An 18,840-nucleotide genomic window follows, 5' to 3' on the forward strand; every position below is an offset into this window, starting at 1 on the left:
CTTTCCTAGGCCACAATCAGAGAGCTGGACAGGTGAAATAGCCAGGACACAAACTGGTGCTCATATTGGATGCCAGCACTTGAAAGAAGAGGGTTAGCCAATTGAAGCATCATGCTGGGCCCATGGTTCTCAAACCTTAACTTAGACCAGAATTACCTGGAGACCTTGTTAAAAGCATCTGGGCTCCATTCCCGAAGTTTCTGATTTAACAGATCTGGAATAGGACCCAAGAAAGTACAAGAACAAGACTGAGGGTACAGTAGCCCTCTAAGTTGGGGGCAGAAAAAGCAAAATGATCTAATGTTTTAATATGGTCACTCTGGGGTAGCAATGCGATACAGCAGGTTGAACCCCCACCTGCAGTATTAGTATCCATAAGTATGCTGGTTCCAGTGTTGGCTGTTCCACTTCCAAACCAGCTCCCTGATAATGTGCCAAGGAAAGCAGCAGACCCAAGGCCTTGGGTCCTTCTGTCCATGTGGGAGACCCAGAGGAGGCTCCTGGCTTCAGACTGGTCCAGCTCCAGCTTTTGTGGACATTTGGGGAGTGAGCCAGTGGAGGGAGGATCTTTCTTTCTCTCTCTCTCCTTCTCTCTGTAAATCCGCCTTTCAAATAATAATAATAACAACAATAATAATAATGACACACTGATTGATAGGAGTAGAACAGAAGCAATGATGTCAGGAGGCTGTGGCAACAATTCCCAAGGGAGAGGGCAGCAGCACTGCCAAGGATGTGCAGGTTATCTAAGGTTTTTTGCTTGAGTCAACTAGGAAAATGGAGATATTTTCAAGTAAGACAGGGGTGAAAGCTAAGCAGATGTGAAGAGTGGGGAGAGATTAGAAAGTTCAGATACCCAGAACACTTGAAAGGGTCAGCTGATTTTATAAGCCTCAGTCCAAGAGCAATGTCAGGTCCAGAGACATTAAGTATAAATGCCAGGAGTATATGGTCAGTTAACACTGAATGCTTCTGGTATCTTCCAAGGTATGTCTACAAGGTACAGTCCTCTGGATGCATAACGTATCAAAGACGGACCACATCCATGACTGTACAGGTAACACAGCATTGCTACACCACTGAGGCTTGTCTAAGTTCGCTCAATGACAGTCGCAAAATAATGAAATCACCTAACAACTGAGCTTTGAGAATATGCCCTTATGTTAACTGACCCAGGTCTGTATTTAGAAGCTCAAGGAAAATATAACGAAAACAACCTAAAAGAGAACCCTGGGAAAGCCCTGATTAGAAAGATTCCACAAATGCATCTTTTCAAATGGATTCAGTGGAAAGCAGCCAAAGGTGGAAACAGGTTTGCAAATCACTACAATGACCAGGCTGAGATTTGATCAAGCTTCTAAGACCTAACGGAGTTTCAAAGTTCTTTTGCTCTCTCTGTATGAAAACACAATCTACTTCCAGGAGAACCTTGCCGTGGGAAAAAAAGAGAGAGAGAGAAAGAGAAAGGAAGGAAGGAAGGAAAGAAGGAAGGAAGGAAAGAAGGAAAAAGAAAAATCTATTGGACTCAATTCCTAGAAGGAAAGCGGGGGAATGACTTTAACAGCCTTCACCTTGACTAAACTGGTTGGCTTCAGTGGCAACCATTTATCACCCAGGACAAGTACCCCAGGGCAAACTGTGTTTTATGTTGACAAACCTCCCCAGACACAGGCTCCATACACAAGCATGGAAGAAACAGGCCTGAGATCATCTTCCACATGAGTACTTCTTAAAAGCATTTTTACTGACTTGATTCAACAAGAATTCACATTTTAAATACAAGCAAAAAACCAACACATGGTTGGCCTAAATTAAAAAAAAAAAAAATCATTTGATTTTAAGAGAATAGCACCTTTTATTTTCTGAACAGATTTTAAGCATGCTATTCTTAGAAATTTGAATAGTCATGGCCTCCTCTAGAATCAGACATTTGCTAAACTAAATTAAACACAATTGAGTTAACTCCCAAACTGCTCTCAGAAAGTCGAGCTAAGACTTTAAAGCTCTGCCCTTGGACTTCACTGCCTAGCCATTTCAAGATCTACATTTACTGGCAGGTTCAGGGAAATAGCACGTGGGAAACACTTGCGTGCAGCATCCCGCCCTTCCTTATCAGGACTTCACACTTCACTGCAGTTACTTGTCCATCATTCCCAAGAAACTAACTGCATATAAGAGGCACACGTATTATTTACAAACACAATCATAACTGATACACAGCAGGCATTCTGTATCAATATATACAAAAATAATAAATTGTGGATTACAGAGCCTTAGTGTCAAGCCCCACAGTGGAAATTCTTTCTAAACACCTATAAAATTGGCAGCAGGTTCACACTCGGCAGCCTGACAATCTCCCACCCTCCTGCAGAACATGGTGCTTACTACACAATACTACTGCATCCTAAATTTCCCACACAGCAAGTACATCAGGAAATAATATCGTCCCTATCTGCCAATGACATTATTGTCTAAGCAAACAATCTCAAGGAACCTATACACATGCCACACAATCCTAGGACTGGTGTGTTCAGACAAGGTCACAGGATGCCAAGACTGAAATTTTCAGTAACACACATTCACAAAATAAAGTGCTCCCCAACAATTACAAATTCCTCCTCTCTTCCTCCCAACAGTTTCTAGGTTTGTGTTCTTACCTTAACTCAAGTCATTTTTGGGCCACAGTCTCTGTGCAATAAAATTATCCTAAGGCTAACAAAAAGCCAATGAAATACATTTCAATTTCAGCATATGCGTTCCAATCAAAGTATACCCACAGGTGGGCACTTGGCCTCACAGTAAAGACGTGAGAATGCTTGCATCCCCAGTCAGAGTGCCCGGGTAAGTGCCAGCTCCACGGCCCATTCCAGCCTCCTGCAAGCACTCAGGAAGATAACAAACGGATGGCTCCAGTAGTTGCGTCCCTGTCACCTACACAGGAGTCCTAGATCGAGTTCCTGATTCCTGGCTTCAGCAGGGCGCTGGTCCAGCTATTGCGGGCCTTAGGGGGAGGTGACCCAGCACATGAGAGCATTCTACTTCTCCAACAACAATTAAAAAGAAAGAAAAAGAATATACCCAAAGTCAAAACAAAGCAAGGTACAAGCAGCTTACACTTTAAAGGCGGTGCCTGGTTTATGATAAATCCTGGCTTTCCCTTGTTTTTGACAAACAGCCTCCATACAGTTTCAGTCATTTGTTCATATTTGTTTTGTTTCCTTCCTTATTGATCCCAAGGCTTAAGACAATATAGGGCCAACTCTGTGACAAGATGTGCTCCCTATTTTGGCTCATCTTTTAAAATAAACAAAGGTGGCATTAAAATCGACAACTGTTTCTCAGCTATATGCAATACTAGCACTTTCAATTATCTGTCATTTTCATAGTTTCAGGAACAAGGGAAGGACTCAAACACAGAGCCAAAGACGGCACTGCTAGCAGTGAACTGGCTGGCACACAGTACCACGGTGCCGTTCCTCAACAGATAATCAAAAGTTCTCATCTGGTCCATAAAAGACCAGTTACACTGGAAGCAGGCACTGTCTACAGGTTCACACAGGAGACGGACACCACGCCGTGGAGGTACAACACCAAAGGGGACTGCCGCCACTGTGGCCAGTATTCAGATTTTCAGAAAGGCTGGAAACTTCACCACCTAAGACTAGAATGTTCTCATGGAAATAGATAGTACAATTCCCCCAGAAATCACTAAGATCTCAACACATTTTTATGAATATCCAGGAGGCAGAAAAATGTTAACATATCCAAGTCTATAAATACTACACATATTGCATGAGCTCTTCTGAGATATTAAAAGTTAACTTTCTTATCACAAAAAGACAAATCTTAACAATTAAAAATGGAACATGCATACTGATGCAGATACACACAAGAAATCTGGGAAATATAACACCCAAATGAAACCAGACCTCACAGGACAAGAGTTAGAATTCATTCCAGGTTCATTCCCTTAAAAAAAAAAAAAAAAGAGGAGGAGGAGGAGGGAGAAAAGGAGGAAAAGGAAGAGCAGAAGAAAAACAGTAGAATTTTGGGCTCAGTACAATGGCTCAATGGCTAAATCCTCACCTTAGCAGTGCTGGCATCCCATTATGGGTGTCTGTTGGTGTCTCAACTGCTCCACTTCCCATCCAGCTCCCTGCTTGTAGCCTGGGAAAGCAGTAGAGGATGGCCCAAAGCCTTGGGAACCCGCACCCACTATGGGAGACCCAGAGAGGGCTCCTGCAGGGCTCCTGACTTCAGATCAGTTCAGCTCCTGCCTTTGTGGGAATGAACCAGCAAGTGGAAGATCTTTGTCTCTCCTTCTCTCCATAAATCTGATCTGCCTTTCCAAAAAAAATAAATCTTAAAAAAAAAAAGTACAAAGTAGAATTTATGGGATGGCACGATGGCACAGCCATCCTATCCTCCATTCTCTGCCACCAGCATTCCTTATGCGTGCCGGTTCATTTCCCTGCTGCTCCACTTTCGATCCGGCTCTCTGCTCATGGTCTAGAAGGCAGCAGAGGCCTAAGTCCTTGGGAACCCATACCCCCATGGGAGACCTAGGAGAAGCTCCTGGCTTCAGGTCTGACAGGCTCAGCTCTGGCTGTTCAGACCATTTGGAAAGTGGAGCAGAGAATGGAAGATCTTTCTCTGTAAAATCTGACTTTTAGATGAAAATAATTAAACCTTTAAAAAATTAGAACTAAAAAAAAAAGTAGGTATCACTAAAAGGCTTAAAAAGGGAGGAAAACCTGCGTTAGCCTGAATTTTACTCTTTAGAAGACAGCAAAGTCCTAAAGGGAGGAGGGAGGAAGCATGACATTTAGATTTAACACCCACTGAGTGCTAAAAGAGGAGTGTCAGCAGCGTTCCAGCCACTTTCCCACACTGCCAGCTTCTTGACCTAGGACATTCAGAAAAAGAATAGAGACCCGTGACAGGAGGAGCTAGGACAGATTCCGAAAACCTCACTGACAATAGAAATGTGGATCTCCTGCAAAGTCACAGAACAAAACCCCAGCACACGGGAAGGTAAGAGCAGTACTAAAGACCGAGAAAGGGCTGTACCACAGCATCGGCAGTGACCGCTACGGCCTGTGGCTTTGGCACCCCCATGGGTACCAGTTTAAGCCCTAGCTGCTCCACTTGTGATCCAGGTCCCTACTAAAGGCCCTGGGAAGAGCAGTAAAGATGGCCCAAGCACGTGGGTCACTCACCCCACAAGGGAGCCTTGGATAAAGCTCCTGGTCATGGCAGTCTCTCAGTCTCGGTGTCTCTAACTCTGCCTCTCAGATAAATCAAGCAGCTTTTTAAAAACAAAACATATAAGGCAAAAATTGCAGGGAGAAGAAAAACGGGGATATGGGTACATGGATTATTTTCATTCATTTATTTGAAAGGCAGACACGCCAAATACTACTGTCTACTTCACAGCCCAGATGTCCCCAACGTTTGGGGACAGGCCAGGTGAAATCCAGGAGATGGGAACCCATCCTTGGTCTCCCACAGGGGTGGCAGGGTTCTCCTTACTTAAGCCATCACTTGCCGCTCCCAAGGGCCTGCAGCAGCAGAAGTTGAACCTAGATACTCTGACAGGGAGGCAAGTGTCTTAAGGCATCTTAACTGCCTGGCTAGGCCCAACGCCCACCATGGTCCCATATTTAGGCAACTTACTCACTGCTTTAAACTCAAATCACGTAACATTTCTTGTAGCAATCCAATCTGAAACTCACATTTCAAAATCAAACTCAGATTTATTCCTTCTCCTCTCCTGAACTTTCTATTTTCTTCCTACTTCTGTAATTATGCACCTGTCATGCATACTCAGAACCTCACATCAACCCTTGCCTTGTCAGCCCTTCTCCCATTCTGCCAGGATCCTTGCACCAAGCCCTGCTCCTTCCTTCCCTCAGACTCCTCAGCAGGTGTCCCTTTAAACCTCTACTGCCACGACCTAGTAACAGATCCTATTTCATTAGGTCAACTTGGATGCTTGGGTATTTGCCTCCAAGCCAGGCTCTCTCCCAACTCCAATCAACCTCAATACTGTTCACAAGTAATTTGTCTCCAATCTCCCTTATTCAAAATGCCCCACCTTGAAGTCATCCAGTATCTTCCAGGTTTATTATTTTGGATGGTACCCAATCCCATTGAATTGTAAGATTTTTATCCCATTTTCCTCTAGCCTAATCCTTGACCAGCTCACTGTCTGGTACCTTTGTTCTTGTCTTCCCCTCCTGATTCTCTTAGCCTGTCTTACTAGCCACATTCCATCTCTGTTGCAACACACTCCTCCTAGGCTGGAAGAAACCTTCCCTACCTCAAATACTACTCTTTTTGTCTACACCGCCCATTCATTTAGCACTTAGCCAAACTGCATGGCCTTGCATTTCAGGGCATTGCTTTTGTTTCTCTAAAAACATACTAGTGTCCTCTCCCCTAAAGAGACCCTGAGTTCTTGGAGGATGAGACTGCCGCAGATTTAGCCTAGCTCCACATCTAACAGCTGACTGGTAACTACTAATTAGATGACCCTACACTCAACTAATATAACATCCATCCTTGATTAGTTCTTTCTAAGGACTTCTTCTGTCCCATTTTCTCTAAATAGTATTTGTACCAACCAAGAAAATAGTCATATACTGGGCCTTGACTTAGGGCTTTTTCCCCTAATAGTCTGATTTGTTTGACTTAAATCCCTCCAAGACTGCTCAGCTGAGCTGGTGCCATGACACAGCGCATTAAGCCTCTCCACCTGTGTTCCAACATCCCAAATGGGCACTAATTTGAGCCCTAGAGGCTCCGCTTCCAATACAGCTCTCTGCTTAATAGGAAGGCAGGGGAGGATAGCCCAAGTCCTTGAGTCCCTGCACTCAACATGGAAAACCTGGAAATAGCTTCTGGCTTTGGACTGGTCCAGCGAGTGGCAGCCCTTTGGGGGAATGAGCCAGTGCATGGAGGATCTCTCTCTCTCTCTCTCTCTCACTCTCTCTGTAACTCTTTCAAATAATGAAATAAATCTTAAAAAAAGAAGACGAAGAAGAGGAAGAAGAAGAAGAAGAAAAAAGAAGACTGTCTCCCACATCCTGCTGGTGGTATTCCCTGCACTATCAAGCAGAACATTGGAAGCAATGATATTTAACATACATTAGTAACAAAGACACCTACCTTATAAACACCCTGTATACCATGTTACAGATTTAAAACCCAACCCACATCTATTATTTATTCCATTCCTCTAACTTCGGCAGTGAAGTATAAGTAGGGACTCAAACCCAGCCTCCAGAGCCCAAGGATACTTTGCATCCATGAAGAAATAATTCCAGCATAGTCCCTCAGACACCAAAATCTCAGTCCTTTATACAAACATAAGATGGCATAAGATCTGCACAGCCTAGCCATATCCACCCGCATATGTGAAATGATCCCTCGATTACTCATAATGCTTAATATGATAAAAATGCTATGTAAACAGGTGTTGCACTGGATGCTTTAGGAGTAAGGGGAAAAAAAAAAACATACATGTTCAGTTCAGACATTTTTCAAGTATTTCTGATCCCAGATTGGTTACACCCCTAGATGTGGCGGCCCTTTTCCCATCCTACACAGAGGGCCAACTCTGCTAATCCTCAAACAGATGCACCTCTTCCAAGTTCTTAGGGAAAAGGCTAGGCACAGAACTTCTGTTAGAACTGCAAGATAAAGTTAAATCTGTACAATCCACCGAAACTCAGAGGAAGCACACAGTCTAACTAACCTATGCTCCACTAAGAGAAGAAACCACTCCCGAACCTCAATCCCATGTGCAGAAATACGAAGGAGTTTTGTGGCCTCCCCAAACAACCATTTCTAAGAGCCTACAAGGCTATCCCAGTAATCTCTATGCGGTTTTCTGTTTTGTTTTTAAAGATTTATTTTACTTGAAAGTCAGAATTACAGAGGCAGAAAAGCAGAGATGAAGAGAAAGATCTTTGATCAGCTAGTTGATTCCCAAAATGGCCATTAATGGTCAGAGTTGGGCTGGTCTGAAAATGGGTGCCAGGAGCTTCCTACAGGAGCTTCCTCCCTCATGGTACAGGGGCACAAGGTCTAGGACATCCTCTGCTGCTCTTCCAGGCCATTAGCAGGGAGTTGGATCTGAAGTGGAACAGCTGGAACACAAACTGGCATCCATATGAGATGCTGGTGGCACAGGTCTGCCTGCTCTACCAGATCAGCCTATATCTGAGCCTATAGCAGATAGGCTATACAGATCAGCCTCCTACGCCACTGTGTTGGCTCTTGTTTTTGCTTTTTAAAAGACAGGACACAAATACCAGAGCCCCCATCCAGTGGTTTATTCCCCAAATGCTCAAAAGGGCAAGAATTGGACCAATGAAGAATCCAGGAGCCCCGAACTCAATTGGGATCTTCCACATGGGCAGCAGGAAGCTGGAGTCAGGAGATTTAGACAGAGCTGGTATCAACCCCGGGCACTCCAAGGCACAAAGTAGACAACTGAGGCCTAAGCCCCCTTCCCTTCATTCTCTAAAGTGTTGAGTTAAATCTAAAAAGTTCCTGTAACTCTTCCACAAACCCTCAGGGCTCTCAAAGCAATGCCCATTTACAGAGCGCCATCTTCCTCGTACCTGTCAACTCCTGGAAGGACCCTCAGGATCCAGGCACACAGGGACTCCCGTTCTCTCCTAAACTGCACTTTAGGGCCATTTACAAATACTCCAGAAACCTAATCCAAGAAGGAACAGAGCCCTAGATAAAAACAATCAGATTTTTACTTTTCTTTAAACATTTAAGAATAGTTTTACATTTACAGATCAACCAGCTTAACATCCCAGGAGAACAAACTTCTTTTCACCATCCCCTCCCAACAGCTGAGAGACTAAGACATGGAAACAACAGCAGGATGAGCTCTACTACGATGGTACCACACAGGCACTGGCAAGTTTCTCCTCTACTAATGTTATTATCCAGAATTAGAAACTACTCTGGGGATAAAATAACCTTAGGAAAGTGATTTTATTATGCCAAGCATTAAAGCAATTTCAAGCTAAGTTTCCCAAAGTAACATGAACCAAGCTGTTCTCACTACTCTACAGATAGCCATACTAACAACTCAAATTTTATAATCATACGAACATAGAATTAAGATGTTAGGACAAAAGCTGTGAAATCACAAAAATATCTCCGAGTACACTGTTACAATCATGCAGCATATAGCTGCTTGTTAAAATAGGTATGAATTATTTCTGGCTGGGGGTGAACATGTGTTTCTAGAACTGTCTCCCCACTATCTGATAAAGGGTGGAACATACAATCATCTCCCTCCTGGCGGAGGGTAACCACAGCTCAAACGGGTCCAAAGACGCCATCCCAGCCTCAGCCACTGAGCCTGGTAAAGACACAGGACAATTCAGATATTCCTCTGGTTCCTAAAGCCAGCCTGGCCGAACCTCAACTTAAGTAGCTATTGTCAATGGAAGCCACTGCCTGTGCTGCTTTGAATCGCGGCTGCCCCACTTCCCACCCAGCTCCCTGCTAATACACAGTGGAAAGCAGAGAGGACGGCCCACCTCCTAGGAAAACAGAAGAACCTCCTGGCTTCTGACTTCAGACCAACAGAACTCTGAACACTGCTGCCATTTGGGGAGTGAATCAGCAGATGGAAGATCTCTGTAATTCTCCTTTTCAAATAAATAAATAAATCTTATTTTTAAATTCTACTTTAATTAGAACTGTCTCTGTTCCTACTGGACCTCCTGGGTCACCCTCCCACCTGCTGCCCTGAGTTTCTAGCTCAGCTGGGCCATGATGGTAAGGATGACGGACTGAACAATTTACGGGTTAATAGCACAAATCCAGTGTCACAGTTAGGATTTAACTTAAGAGTGAAAAAACAAGGAAGTACATAAAACCACTGTCATCTGCAACAAAAAGAAAACTGAATATCTATGGGGAAAATCTGCCAGGGGTGGGATTTGGGTGGTGGTGGTGAAGCCCAGACTCTACAGAATTGTCCTAAAATTCAAAATTTTAAGATTAAAAAAAAATACTGAACATATACACCAGTCTACATAAACCAGGTGCCAAATTACAAAGAATTCCTTCCTAAACCAGTCTGGAAAGAAAAGGCCAACCAAGTTAGACCTGGACATACTGACGTTAGTGATTTTTACCTAAAATGGCCCACTACGCTCAGCCATCCTCCTTGTAGGACACCTCCACTCAAATTTTAATTTATGACCAACTTATTCGCTACTTCTCAAGCCTAGATGTTAAATGTAGATATCAAGTTGAATTTAACTCAAAACTCAAAAGCTATTACTCTTTTTAAGAGTGTACTGTCAGTATTTTTAAAAGTTTGCCTAAAGAATGGGAGCCTAATCCCCAGGTGCTCCAGGAAGGAAGCTGAGCCCTGATCCTGTAACTCTAAGATCAGCAGAGCATCTGCGTATATAAAATGGCGCACTTTTCAACACAGGTGTAGCACACACAAGCCGAATTCTGGGGTGGAAGGTAAATGTTCACTTGCACCAATGACCTCTGTTTCTAACTACTGATGTAATATCAAACCACAAAATAAAGTAAAAATGTGACCTCTGTAATTTTTTTTCTCATCAAGCTTACTTGCTTATTCCTTGTTATTTTCAAGTTTTAAGTTTTAAAAAAGGAAGTGGTTCTACAACTATTAACCATATTTCCAATATATTCTTTGATTCAATGAAGGCAGAAGTAGAGCTAGAAGTCATGGTTTGGGCCTGGTGTGATACCCTAGTGGCTAAAGTCCTTGCCTTGCATGCGCTGGGATATCATAGGTGCCGGTTAGTATCCCGGCAGCTCCACTTCCCATCCAGCTTCCTGCCTGTGGCCTGGGAAAGCAGTCAAGGACGGTCCAAAGCCTTGGGACCCTGCACCCATGTGGGAAACCCAGAGGTGGTTCCTGGATCCTGGCCTTGTATCAGCTCAGCTCTGGCTGTTGTGGCCACTTGGGGAGTGAACCATCAGATGGAAGATCTTCCTCTATGTTTCTCCTCCTCTCTGTGTATCTGACTTTCCAATAAAAAAAATTTTTTTTTTTAAATCATGGCTTAAGTGAGTTTCACTACTGAAAATAACACTACACAGAGAAGAACATTTTAAATGCTAATCTACCTAGTGATGAGCTTACCAACTTGCAAAGTGATATCAGACAATGTCTAAATCACAGCAAGTACAACTACAACACTAACATCTTCAGGGGAAAAAAGGATTTACCAACCATCAATCCAGCAATACATGCTACACAAACATATACATAACATACAGAATTGCTCTGTTACCCCTGCCACCACAGAAGTGCTAACGAGAACCAACAAAAAATTCCCGATAGAAAGGAAATGCTAAAGGCATAAAGAGAAGTCAAACCACCAAACTTCCTTACATAGCGCATGCTCACTCCATTGCTGTGAAATGAACTCCAGCTGCTTCACGCACTACCACTTTAACAGTTCTGTAGCTGTGAGGTCACTATTTAGTTTCTTAGGCATAAGCAAATCAAATTTATATCTTCACAAATATCCTGCTTAGAATGAGAATAAATCTAGTTGAGGAAAATCACTACTGCAGCTGTCAAGTAAGAGAGTGCAGGTGTGAGCGACGCCTCAGGAGCACCAGGCCACGACTCACATTAAGCAGGGACCATGCTAGGCTGCCCAGCCTCAGCCACCCTGCATCTTAAATCAAACCAGACCTCATGCTCACAAGGAATGTGACAAAAGGTCTCTCCTCACCCCTCAGAGCTAGAGACATTAGGAGAACCCAAAGCCCCACAAAAACGATTAAGATCAAGGCTCAAAGCTCAATACAATTCCAGAGGGCAAATTTAGTTTAAACATGGCACACTGCAAACGGGCATTTGGTGCAGTGATGACCACACTGTTTGGGACGTCCACGCCTCACATCAGGGACACTGGGTTCTGGTTCCAGCTCTGCTTCCATCGGCAGCTTCCTGCCAGTGCCCACCCTGGGAGGCAGCAGCGCACGGCTTGAGTGCTTGGGTCCCTGCCACCCTCATGGGAGACCTGGATTTATTTGGGCTCCTGGCTTCAGCCTGGTCCTGTCCCAGCTCTTGGAGGCAATGACGGGGAATGAATGCCACAGCAGTGCTTTCCCAGGGCAACATCCCAGCGCAGACCCAAGGAGGGCCAGCAAAGCTCTCCCTCGCTTTGACCTAGGGCACGCTCTGGACCACTTCCATGGATCACTCCCACCCTATCTACCACCTGCTGTGGTTTGGGGCAGTAGCCCAAGTGTCACTTTCCAGGAAGAGAAAAGGATCAGGGTCCAGCAGAACTCCTCTTTACAGAGTAAGAGCACAAAAAGCTTACAAACTTCATGCCGTTTATGTACAGTCAGTTCCCGTCCTGGGTCCCAAACCATCCTAGGTGCTCATTTACTAAATGCTCACCACCTTAGAGGGCAAAACACTTACACCTTTGAACGCATAATTCACTCTCCTAAATGGAACTCATTCCCCTTACATTAGCTGAAGGATCTTTCTGAAACCCATGGCTACTCAGCAGGATGATGCAATGATGCGTCCCAGATAGGATCATGGACGAGCTGGAATCTGCACAACCCCCAAAGTCCTACTGCATCCGCACCTCGCTCGTGTGAACCTATTACCACACTTTCCCAGGTCAGAGGAGCCTGCAGACTGCCTAGACTGACACATTCAGAGGCCCTAAAAATTCCCTTTTAAACCTGAAAACCTAATTCCTAACTCAGTTTTCAGCAGGGACACCTTGGAGGGATTTCAGATCAAATGTGTTATCCACCACCTGGCCTGCAGTGAGCTTTCATTTGAAAACAGTCTGCTTTGAAAAATACTGTAACCCAGATACCAAAGCATGTTTATTTATGTTCTCCAAGAACACCGAAAGGAAGACCTGAGTTCAGAGAGCAGACTTAGTACCTGAGGTCTATATATCATTCCATGTTTTAGAATTACCTATAGTCAATCCTATTCTCAAAGACTTAGAGGAAATCAGACAGCAACCGAAGATGGGTAATTTGGTAGACAAGAGGCTGAACATGGGAACAAACAGCTGCCATCACTGAGACTGCCTAAGCAGGCACGAGCGCAGCGTGGCTCGGGGCTCACCAGCCACCAACTCGGAGGTTTCCGGGAGGCAGCCAATCCCTGCAGAGCCACTCCTCAGCGCGGTATTGCCCATCTGGGACTGGCCCCAGATGACCTGAAACAAAGCTCACCATCACGCTCCCCTTAAACCAACATCTCCTAATACAGGTCCTCAACTGTCCATCTTTGCCATGTCCAGCCAACCCCTCAGGGCCACACCCAGGCCCTTTCATTCACTCTCTGCCCCACCAGTTTCTTCCTTTTAGCCGCTGTAGCAGAACACACTGAATTTTCTTCTTAACTTCCAGGGGTCTGGCCTTGCTGAGGGATTCCAAGAGGGTCACGGACATTCAAACCCCCCAACAGAACAACTGCTTCTGTAGGCTCTGCCCTGACCCAAGTTCAAGGTGGGGGTGACTCCAGGCCAGCCTTCCTCCTGGCTACCCAACTGATTCCCTCCTGTTCCTCAGTCAGCCCGGGTTTCCGAAGACGCTTGGACCGGCACATCTCCCACACCCTGGGCCTGCCTTTGTGAAGGCCTGCCACTCCCTGACATGTTCAGAACGCCCGATTTCCACCGCACTCCACACCTCACCTCTGTGTCCCCACCAGCTCCATCACTGTCACCCAGGCGCCTGTGGCTTTCCACAGTGGAGCTCAGCTCCTGCCATCATGTCCTCTCCATGTCAGGATCTTACAGCCTCCAGGCACAGGTCTGCCTCTTTCCTGGAGTTCAGAAGTGACTGCTGTGTCTAGAATAAGGAGCCTGGTGGTGGACTCACCCTCAACTGACACCCAGGGCGAGGAAGGTGTAGAGGAATGGAGAGTGTAAGAATGGAAGGGGTAGAAGAATGGTGGTGTCTGCCAAGCCCTCACCTCAGCTGCCTGGCATCGGAGCCACCAGCCTGGATTTCTAGTACAGGAGGCCCCTCCCCAGCCTCTAGCACAAGCCCATTCCACACAGGCCCTTCCTTCACTCCAGGATCAGAAAGCGAACATCCCTGTGGCTACTTTCATGTTAACCATCGTCTTTAAACCAAAAACACAACCCCTTGCCAAAAGGCTTCCTCAAGTTAACTCTGGCGAACCAAAGTGTCCCCAAGGGCCTACCTGGAGTAAACCATGAAACCATTTTAAGCAAAAGAGCTGAGACAAACTCCACAAAGCTGAGCAGGCACAGAAGGACCCCTACAACACACACTCCAGTGTGCACGCTCGACTTCCTGGGCCTCGGGAGCAGATGGTCCGGGAGCAGGGACGGCCACGCCGGGCTGAGGACCAGGAGGAGGAAGTGGCCGGAGCGACTGTCCCATTAACCCACTGCTAAGAATAAACTCCAGCCTCCCTCCTCCCCCGCCGCACTCCCATCCACACACCTCTTTAAAAAAAAAAAAAAAAGGCCAGAAAGGACCGAGACTGGGTTGGAGAGGCAAAGGGTCCTCCCGTCGTCCCTCGGCCTCCTGGGGTCCCGCGGGAGCACCCCACATCCCGGGCGGCAGTCTGCAGGTGCGGCAAGGCCGCCCACCCACCCACGTCTCCAGGTGGGCCCGAGCCCGCGCTCGGAAGCCCCACCAACTGCGGGATCGCGGCGACCGAGTCCGGGTCAACCGGGAAAGGTGAGCAGCAGAGTCCCAGGGGGGCTGGGGTGGGTGCCCCCTCGCGCGCCCACCCGGCCGGGCCGCCCTACCGTGGCTCTGCAGGATCTCGTGCTTGAGGCCCCCGGTGTAGTCGATGAGCTCCTCCAGGCCGCGCTCGCACAGCTGCCCGTAGCCGGAGAACTTGTGCAGCACCTTCTCCAGCTCGCGCTCCACCGTCACGCACTGATCCATGCCGGAGGCGGCGCTCGGCTCGCCGGCGCCCGGGTGTTCGCTGCCGTCCGGCCCGGGCCCAGCCGAGGCCGCGTCCTGCTGCTCCTCGTCCCCCAAGGCGAGCGGCGCGGGCGCGTTAGCCGCGGCGCCGGGGCAGCCCCGCGCAGCGTGTGCCCGCCTGCCCCATGGCCCCCGGGGTGCTCCGCGCCGCCGCTCCCGCTCGCCCGGCCCCAACCCGGCTCCGCGTCCCCGGCTCGCTGCGTCCCGCCGCCCGCCGCGGCGCCGCCGATTGTTTTTGTTTTCACGGGAACGGACCGATGACCTGGTTCTCCCGGGCGACACCAAGCGCCGCCGACTGAGAGGGGCGCAGCTACCCCCGGCCGGCGACAGAGGCGGCGCGGGCCGTACCAAACGCACGCCCCGGAGAAGGGGGCACCAGCCCGGCGGGCGTGGGCGGAGGAACGCGACGACTGCCGGCTCCCAAGGCGTGGACTGTACCACTCAGACTCGGCCGGGGAGAGGACGAGGGCGAGGCAAAAGCCCAATTGGTCCCGGGAGCTAAAATAGGGAACTTGGGTGACGGCCCCGGCGGGCGGAGAGCGCTACAACTACGCGCCCCGTAAACAAGGGGGTGGAAACCGTCCCTCGCCACCCCGCCCCGAAGCCAGGAGAGCAGGCCAATGGCTTCGTAGACCATGGAAAAAGCCCGCGTCCTCCAATCGCGGAGCGAGGCGTAAAAGTCTTCAGCCAATCCAGGACGAAGGTCCAAACCAACGCACTCGCTGTTGGAGGGGGAGCCTTGGTGAGCGTGTCTGGAGAAGCAAGTGGTTTCCGGGAATCCTTGAGAGGGAAGCGGGGGCGGAAAGGGAGGCCGTTCTCCTCAGTCAGACTTGGCCCTAGTCCGCACTCAGGATGTCGCCTGGGAGGGAAACGGGTCGCTCAGTCCCAGGTTCTGGTGGCTGGACTCCGCCCCGGTGGCGACCCGTGACGGGGAGCTGCGGGCCACGCCCGGGAGGCCACACGCTGCCTGACGCGGCCGCCACTTGTGGCGCTTGTGCCCTTGTCGTCGAAGCTCTCCTGACGGTCGGGGAGTGGTCGAAAGCGGCGCGGGGCGGCCGGGCCCGGCCTCCAGGGAACCCTGGACCAGGGCCTGTCCACTCAGCCTGAGCATGGCCGCCTCGGGAGCATCCCGCCCGCCGGCCTCGCCACGGCCTCGGCTTCCTCCCGTGACCACGCCGGTCAGCTCCCCGCGCTGCCTGCCTCGTGGCCCCACCATATCAGAGCGTCGTGCTTGATGACTGCCGCGCCACTTAGCCGTGGCACAAACGATTTTTACTTTTTTATGCTTCCCCACCACTTCAGTACCACCGTGAAGGCAGGCCCTGTTTCTGACTAGAACAGAGCTGGGCAACGGGGTAAGCTTTTTTTTTTTCCCCTTTAAATTAAGGTGATAAGCCTTTTTGAGTCTCAGTGTCCTTATATTTGGATATGAGTAGCCCCGCACCTGGTGGTTAGGCTGGATGAGGTACATAAGTGCTGTGGCCAGTGGCAGCCACGCTGGTGTGGCCGGTCTGATGCTGGTCTGATGATCGGCCTCAGGGTAATCCGGCTCCTGCTATTAAGCAGCTCTCCTCCCCACCCACCCCCGTTTTGCCTTCTCCGCTTCTTCCTGGGAAGATGGCCCTGATTCTTGCAGCACTAAACTGTAAAACGTCCAGCTCCAGAAATTACCCCAAAATATTGCTGTCTTCCATGGGTGTTATGACCCTCAAACACACAGAGAAACTGAAATCCCTGCTTTCCCACCCAAGACAACCCTAGAAGCTGCTGGCTTCACCCACCGCCTGCACTTGCGACCCCCACCCCCAGGTTTTTCCCTTCTGAGCTGTGCACCTCCCAGTTATCCAGATAGATCTTCACACTGGGTCTTCCTTTGGCTCCTTGGATCTTTGATAAGCCCAATCACCTTTTTCCCCCCTTAATAGAGTGGTTAGGGGTAGTTGCCAGCTGCAATGCCTGGCACAGGTAGCAGCTGCTATTTATTATCCACTGGTCAGAAGTGATCAACTGACTCATCACCTAGAGTTTGAAGACCTAGCCGGTCGCCTGGGTTCTTGGGTGTGGCATCTCATGGCATTCTCCCATCTACAGGCCATGCTGTGTCTTGGTCTTACTGAGAACATTCGAGTATGTTCTCCAAGGCTTTATTGAGACTTTTTCTATAACCCAGCCCGCTTTTCCAGTTTGCACTTTGTTTGCTCAAGTTGATCGTTAGCTCCCAGATCTGGGTGGACTACTTTGCCTTGGCGCAGTGGCTTACTCATCCCAGGTTAAAGAGCGCTCTGATTATTTGCTGAAGGAAAGGAGAATAAACAAGCTGGAGAAGAGGCTTCAGCTTTAGCCATAAGGCAGGAAAAATGAGTTGGTGTTCCTCTTGACTGCTGGCTTTCCCAGTCCTGTGTGTGCTCTAAGCAGAAACCTGTGGTTCTCAGAGCTGCTAGTGAAGCAAGGGGGAGTTTCATTTTCAGAGCAACTGCAGATTGTTTAGCCAAAAAGGGGAGAAAGACCCACCTTGTATCTTATCCAAAGGTCATATTCATGGTAGGGAAAATTAGAGAGTACAAATAAACTGAAACAAAAAAATTCCATGAAATCTCAAAACCCGAGTTTAACAAAAACAAACTTTGTTTCAACGCTTGGAGTGAATTTCCAGAAATTTTTCCTGTGTCCTGTTCCAATACATAGAGGCACTGTGGGGATCCAGTGCCATGGCATAGTAGGATAAGCCTCCCTCTGTGGCATCAGGAGCCCATTTGAGCTGTGGTTCGTATCCCAGCTGCCTGCTTTTGGCTTGGGAAAGCAATGGAGGATGTCTCAAGTCCCTGGGCCCCTGCACCTGCGTGGCAGACGGGGAAGAAGCTCCAGCTGTTGTGCCAGTTTAGGGCGTGAACCAGCCAGAGAAAGATCTCTCTCTGTCTCTCCTCCCCTCTGTAACTCTACCTTTCAAATAATAATCATAAGAAGGATTAATGGATTGGTTTGAAAGGGAGAAAGAGCTCTTCCATTTACTGGTTTTCTCCCCAAATGCTCACCTTAGCTGGGGCTGGGCCAGGCTGAAGCCAGGCACCAGGAACTCCAACTGGGTCTGTCACATGAGTGGTGGCCGTCTCTCCCAGCACGCTGGCAGCAAGCGTGACATCCAGGACTTGACCCTGATCTCTGATAGGGGATCCAGCTGTTGAAAGCAGAGGCTTCCCCTGGATCTGCCACAGTACCAGACCCCACACCCACACCCTGCTCTGATTTCATTGTAACTTGTGGCTAATACAAATATAGGGATAAACTAACAAGATGTGATGTGGAGAATTACTGAATTGAAGACAAAGGTATGTAAAACTGTTTTCATTATTTTCAGTTAAAAAAAATATCCATCGGAAATATTTTCTGGAGTCATGTCTGTGATGAGTTTGAAGTTGCAGCAGCAGGTAAAAATTCCTGATCGATCTGTATATTTTCTGCTGTTGTATCTCCTGTGTGGTGTGGAGCATGTTCTCATTTCAGTGCCTCTTTACTGACTGGGTGAAGGACACTTGCTCACTGTGATAACCTCATCTTGGGAATGAGACAGGCGGCATTCCTAGCGATGTGTTTCTATTGTATGCGTCAACCCCTTCTCCCAGCTCTGCTGATGTCTGCAGATGGCAGCTTTTCCTGGGCAGTGAAGCTCTCCACATTGTACCTGTCCCCACTTCTGGAAAGCAGGCCCTAATGATCTGGTTCCCACCATAGATCTCGTGGCAGATCTCTAAGAAGACGGTACCCACGTGTTGCCCTGCACCCTGCGCTCAGCCTGCAGAGTTGCAGACCTTTCGGGGCTCTTGCTCAGGTTTAACTCTCTGCATCTTTTTCTTT

General features: G+C 48.0%; 1 protein-coding gene across 5 annotated transcripts in view; it reads right to left on the reverse strand.

Annotated features, from left to right (window-relative positions):
- RMND5A (required for meiotic nuclear division 5 homolog A) overlaps positions 1–15,325 on the reverse strand; it is a 51,254-nt gene extending 35,929 nt beyond the window's left edge. For 2 of the 5 annotated variants that reach the window (XM_040993570.1, XM_040993569.1), the window contains exon 1: positions 14,808–15,320. In XM_040993570.1, the coding sequence (XP_040849504.1) occupies positions 14,808–14,949 (142 nt within the window). In that variant the 5' untranslated portion in view covers positions 14,950–15,320. Of the gene's footprint in view, positions 1–14,807 lie in introns of all 5 variants that reach the window. The other 3 variants (XM_040993568.1, XM_040993567.1, XM_040993571.1) reach the window with 2 other exon arrangements.
- Between the last annotated feature and the right edge of the window lie 3,515 nt (positions 15,326–18,840).

This window comes from Ochotona curzoniae, unplaced genomic scaffold (genome assembly GCF_017591425.1).
Source record: "Ochotona curzoniae isolate NIBS_2020 unplaced genomic scaffold, NIBS_Ocur_1.0 contig_883, whole genome shotgun sequence".
Classification (NCBI taxonomy): domain Eukaryota; kingdom Metazoa; phylum Chordata; class Mammalia; order Lagomorpha; family Ochotonidae; genus Ochotona; species Ochotona curzoniae.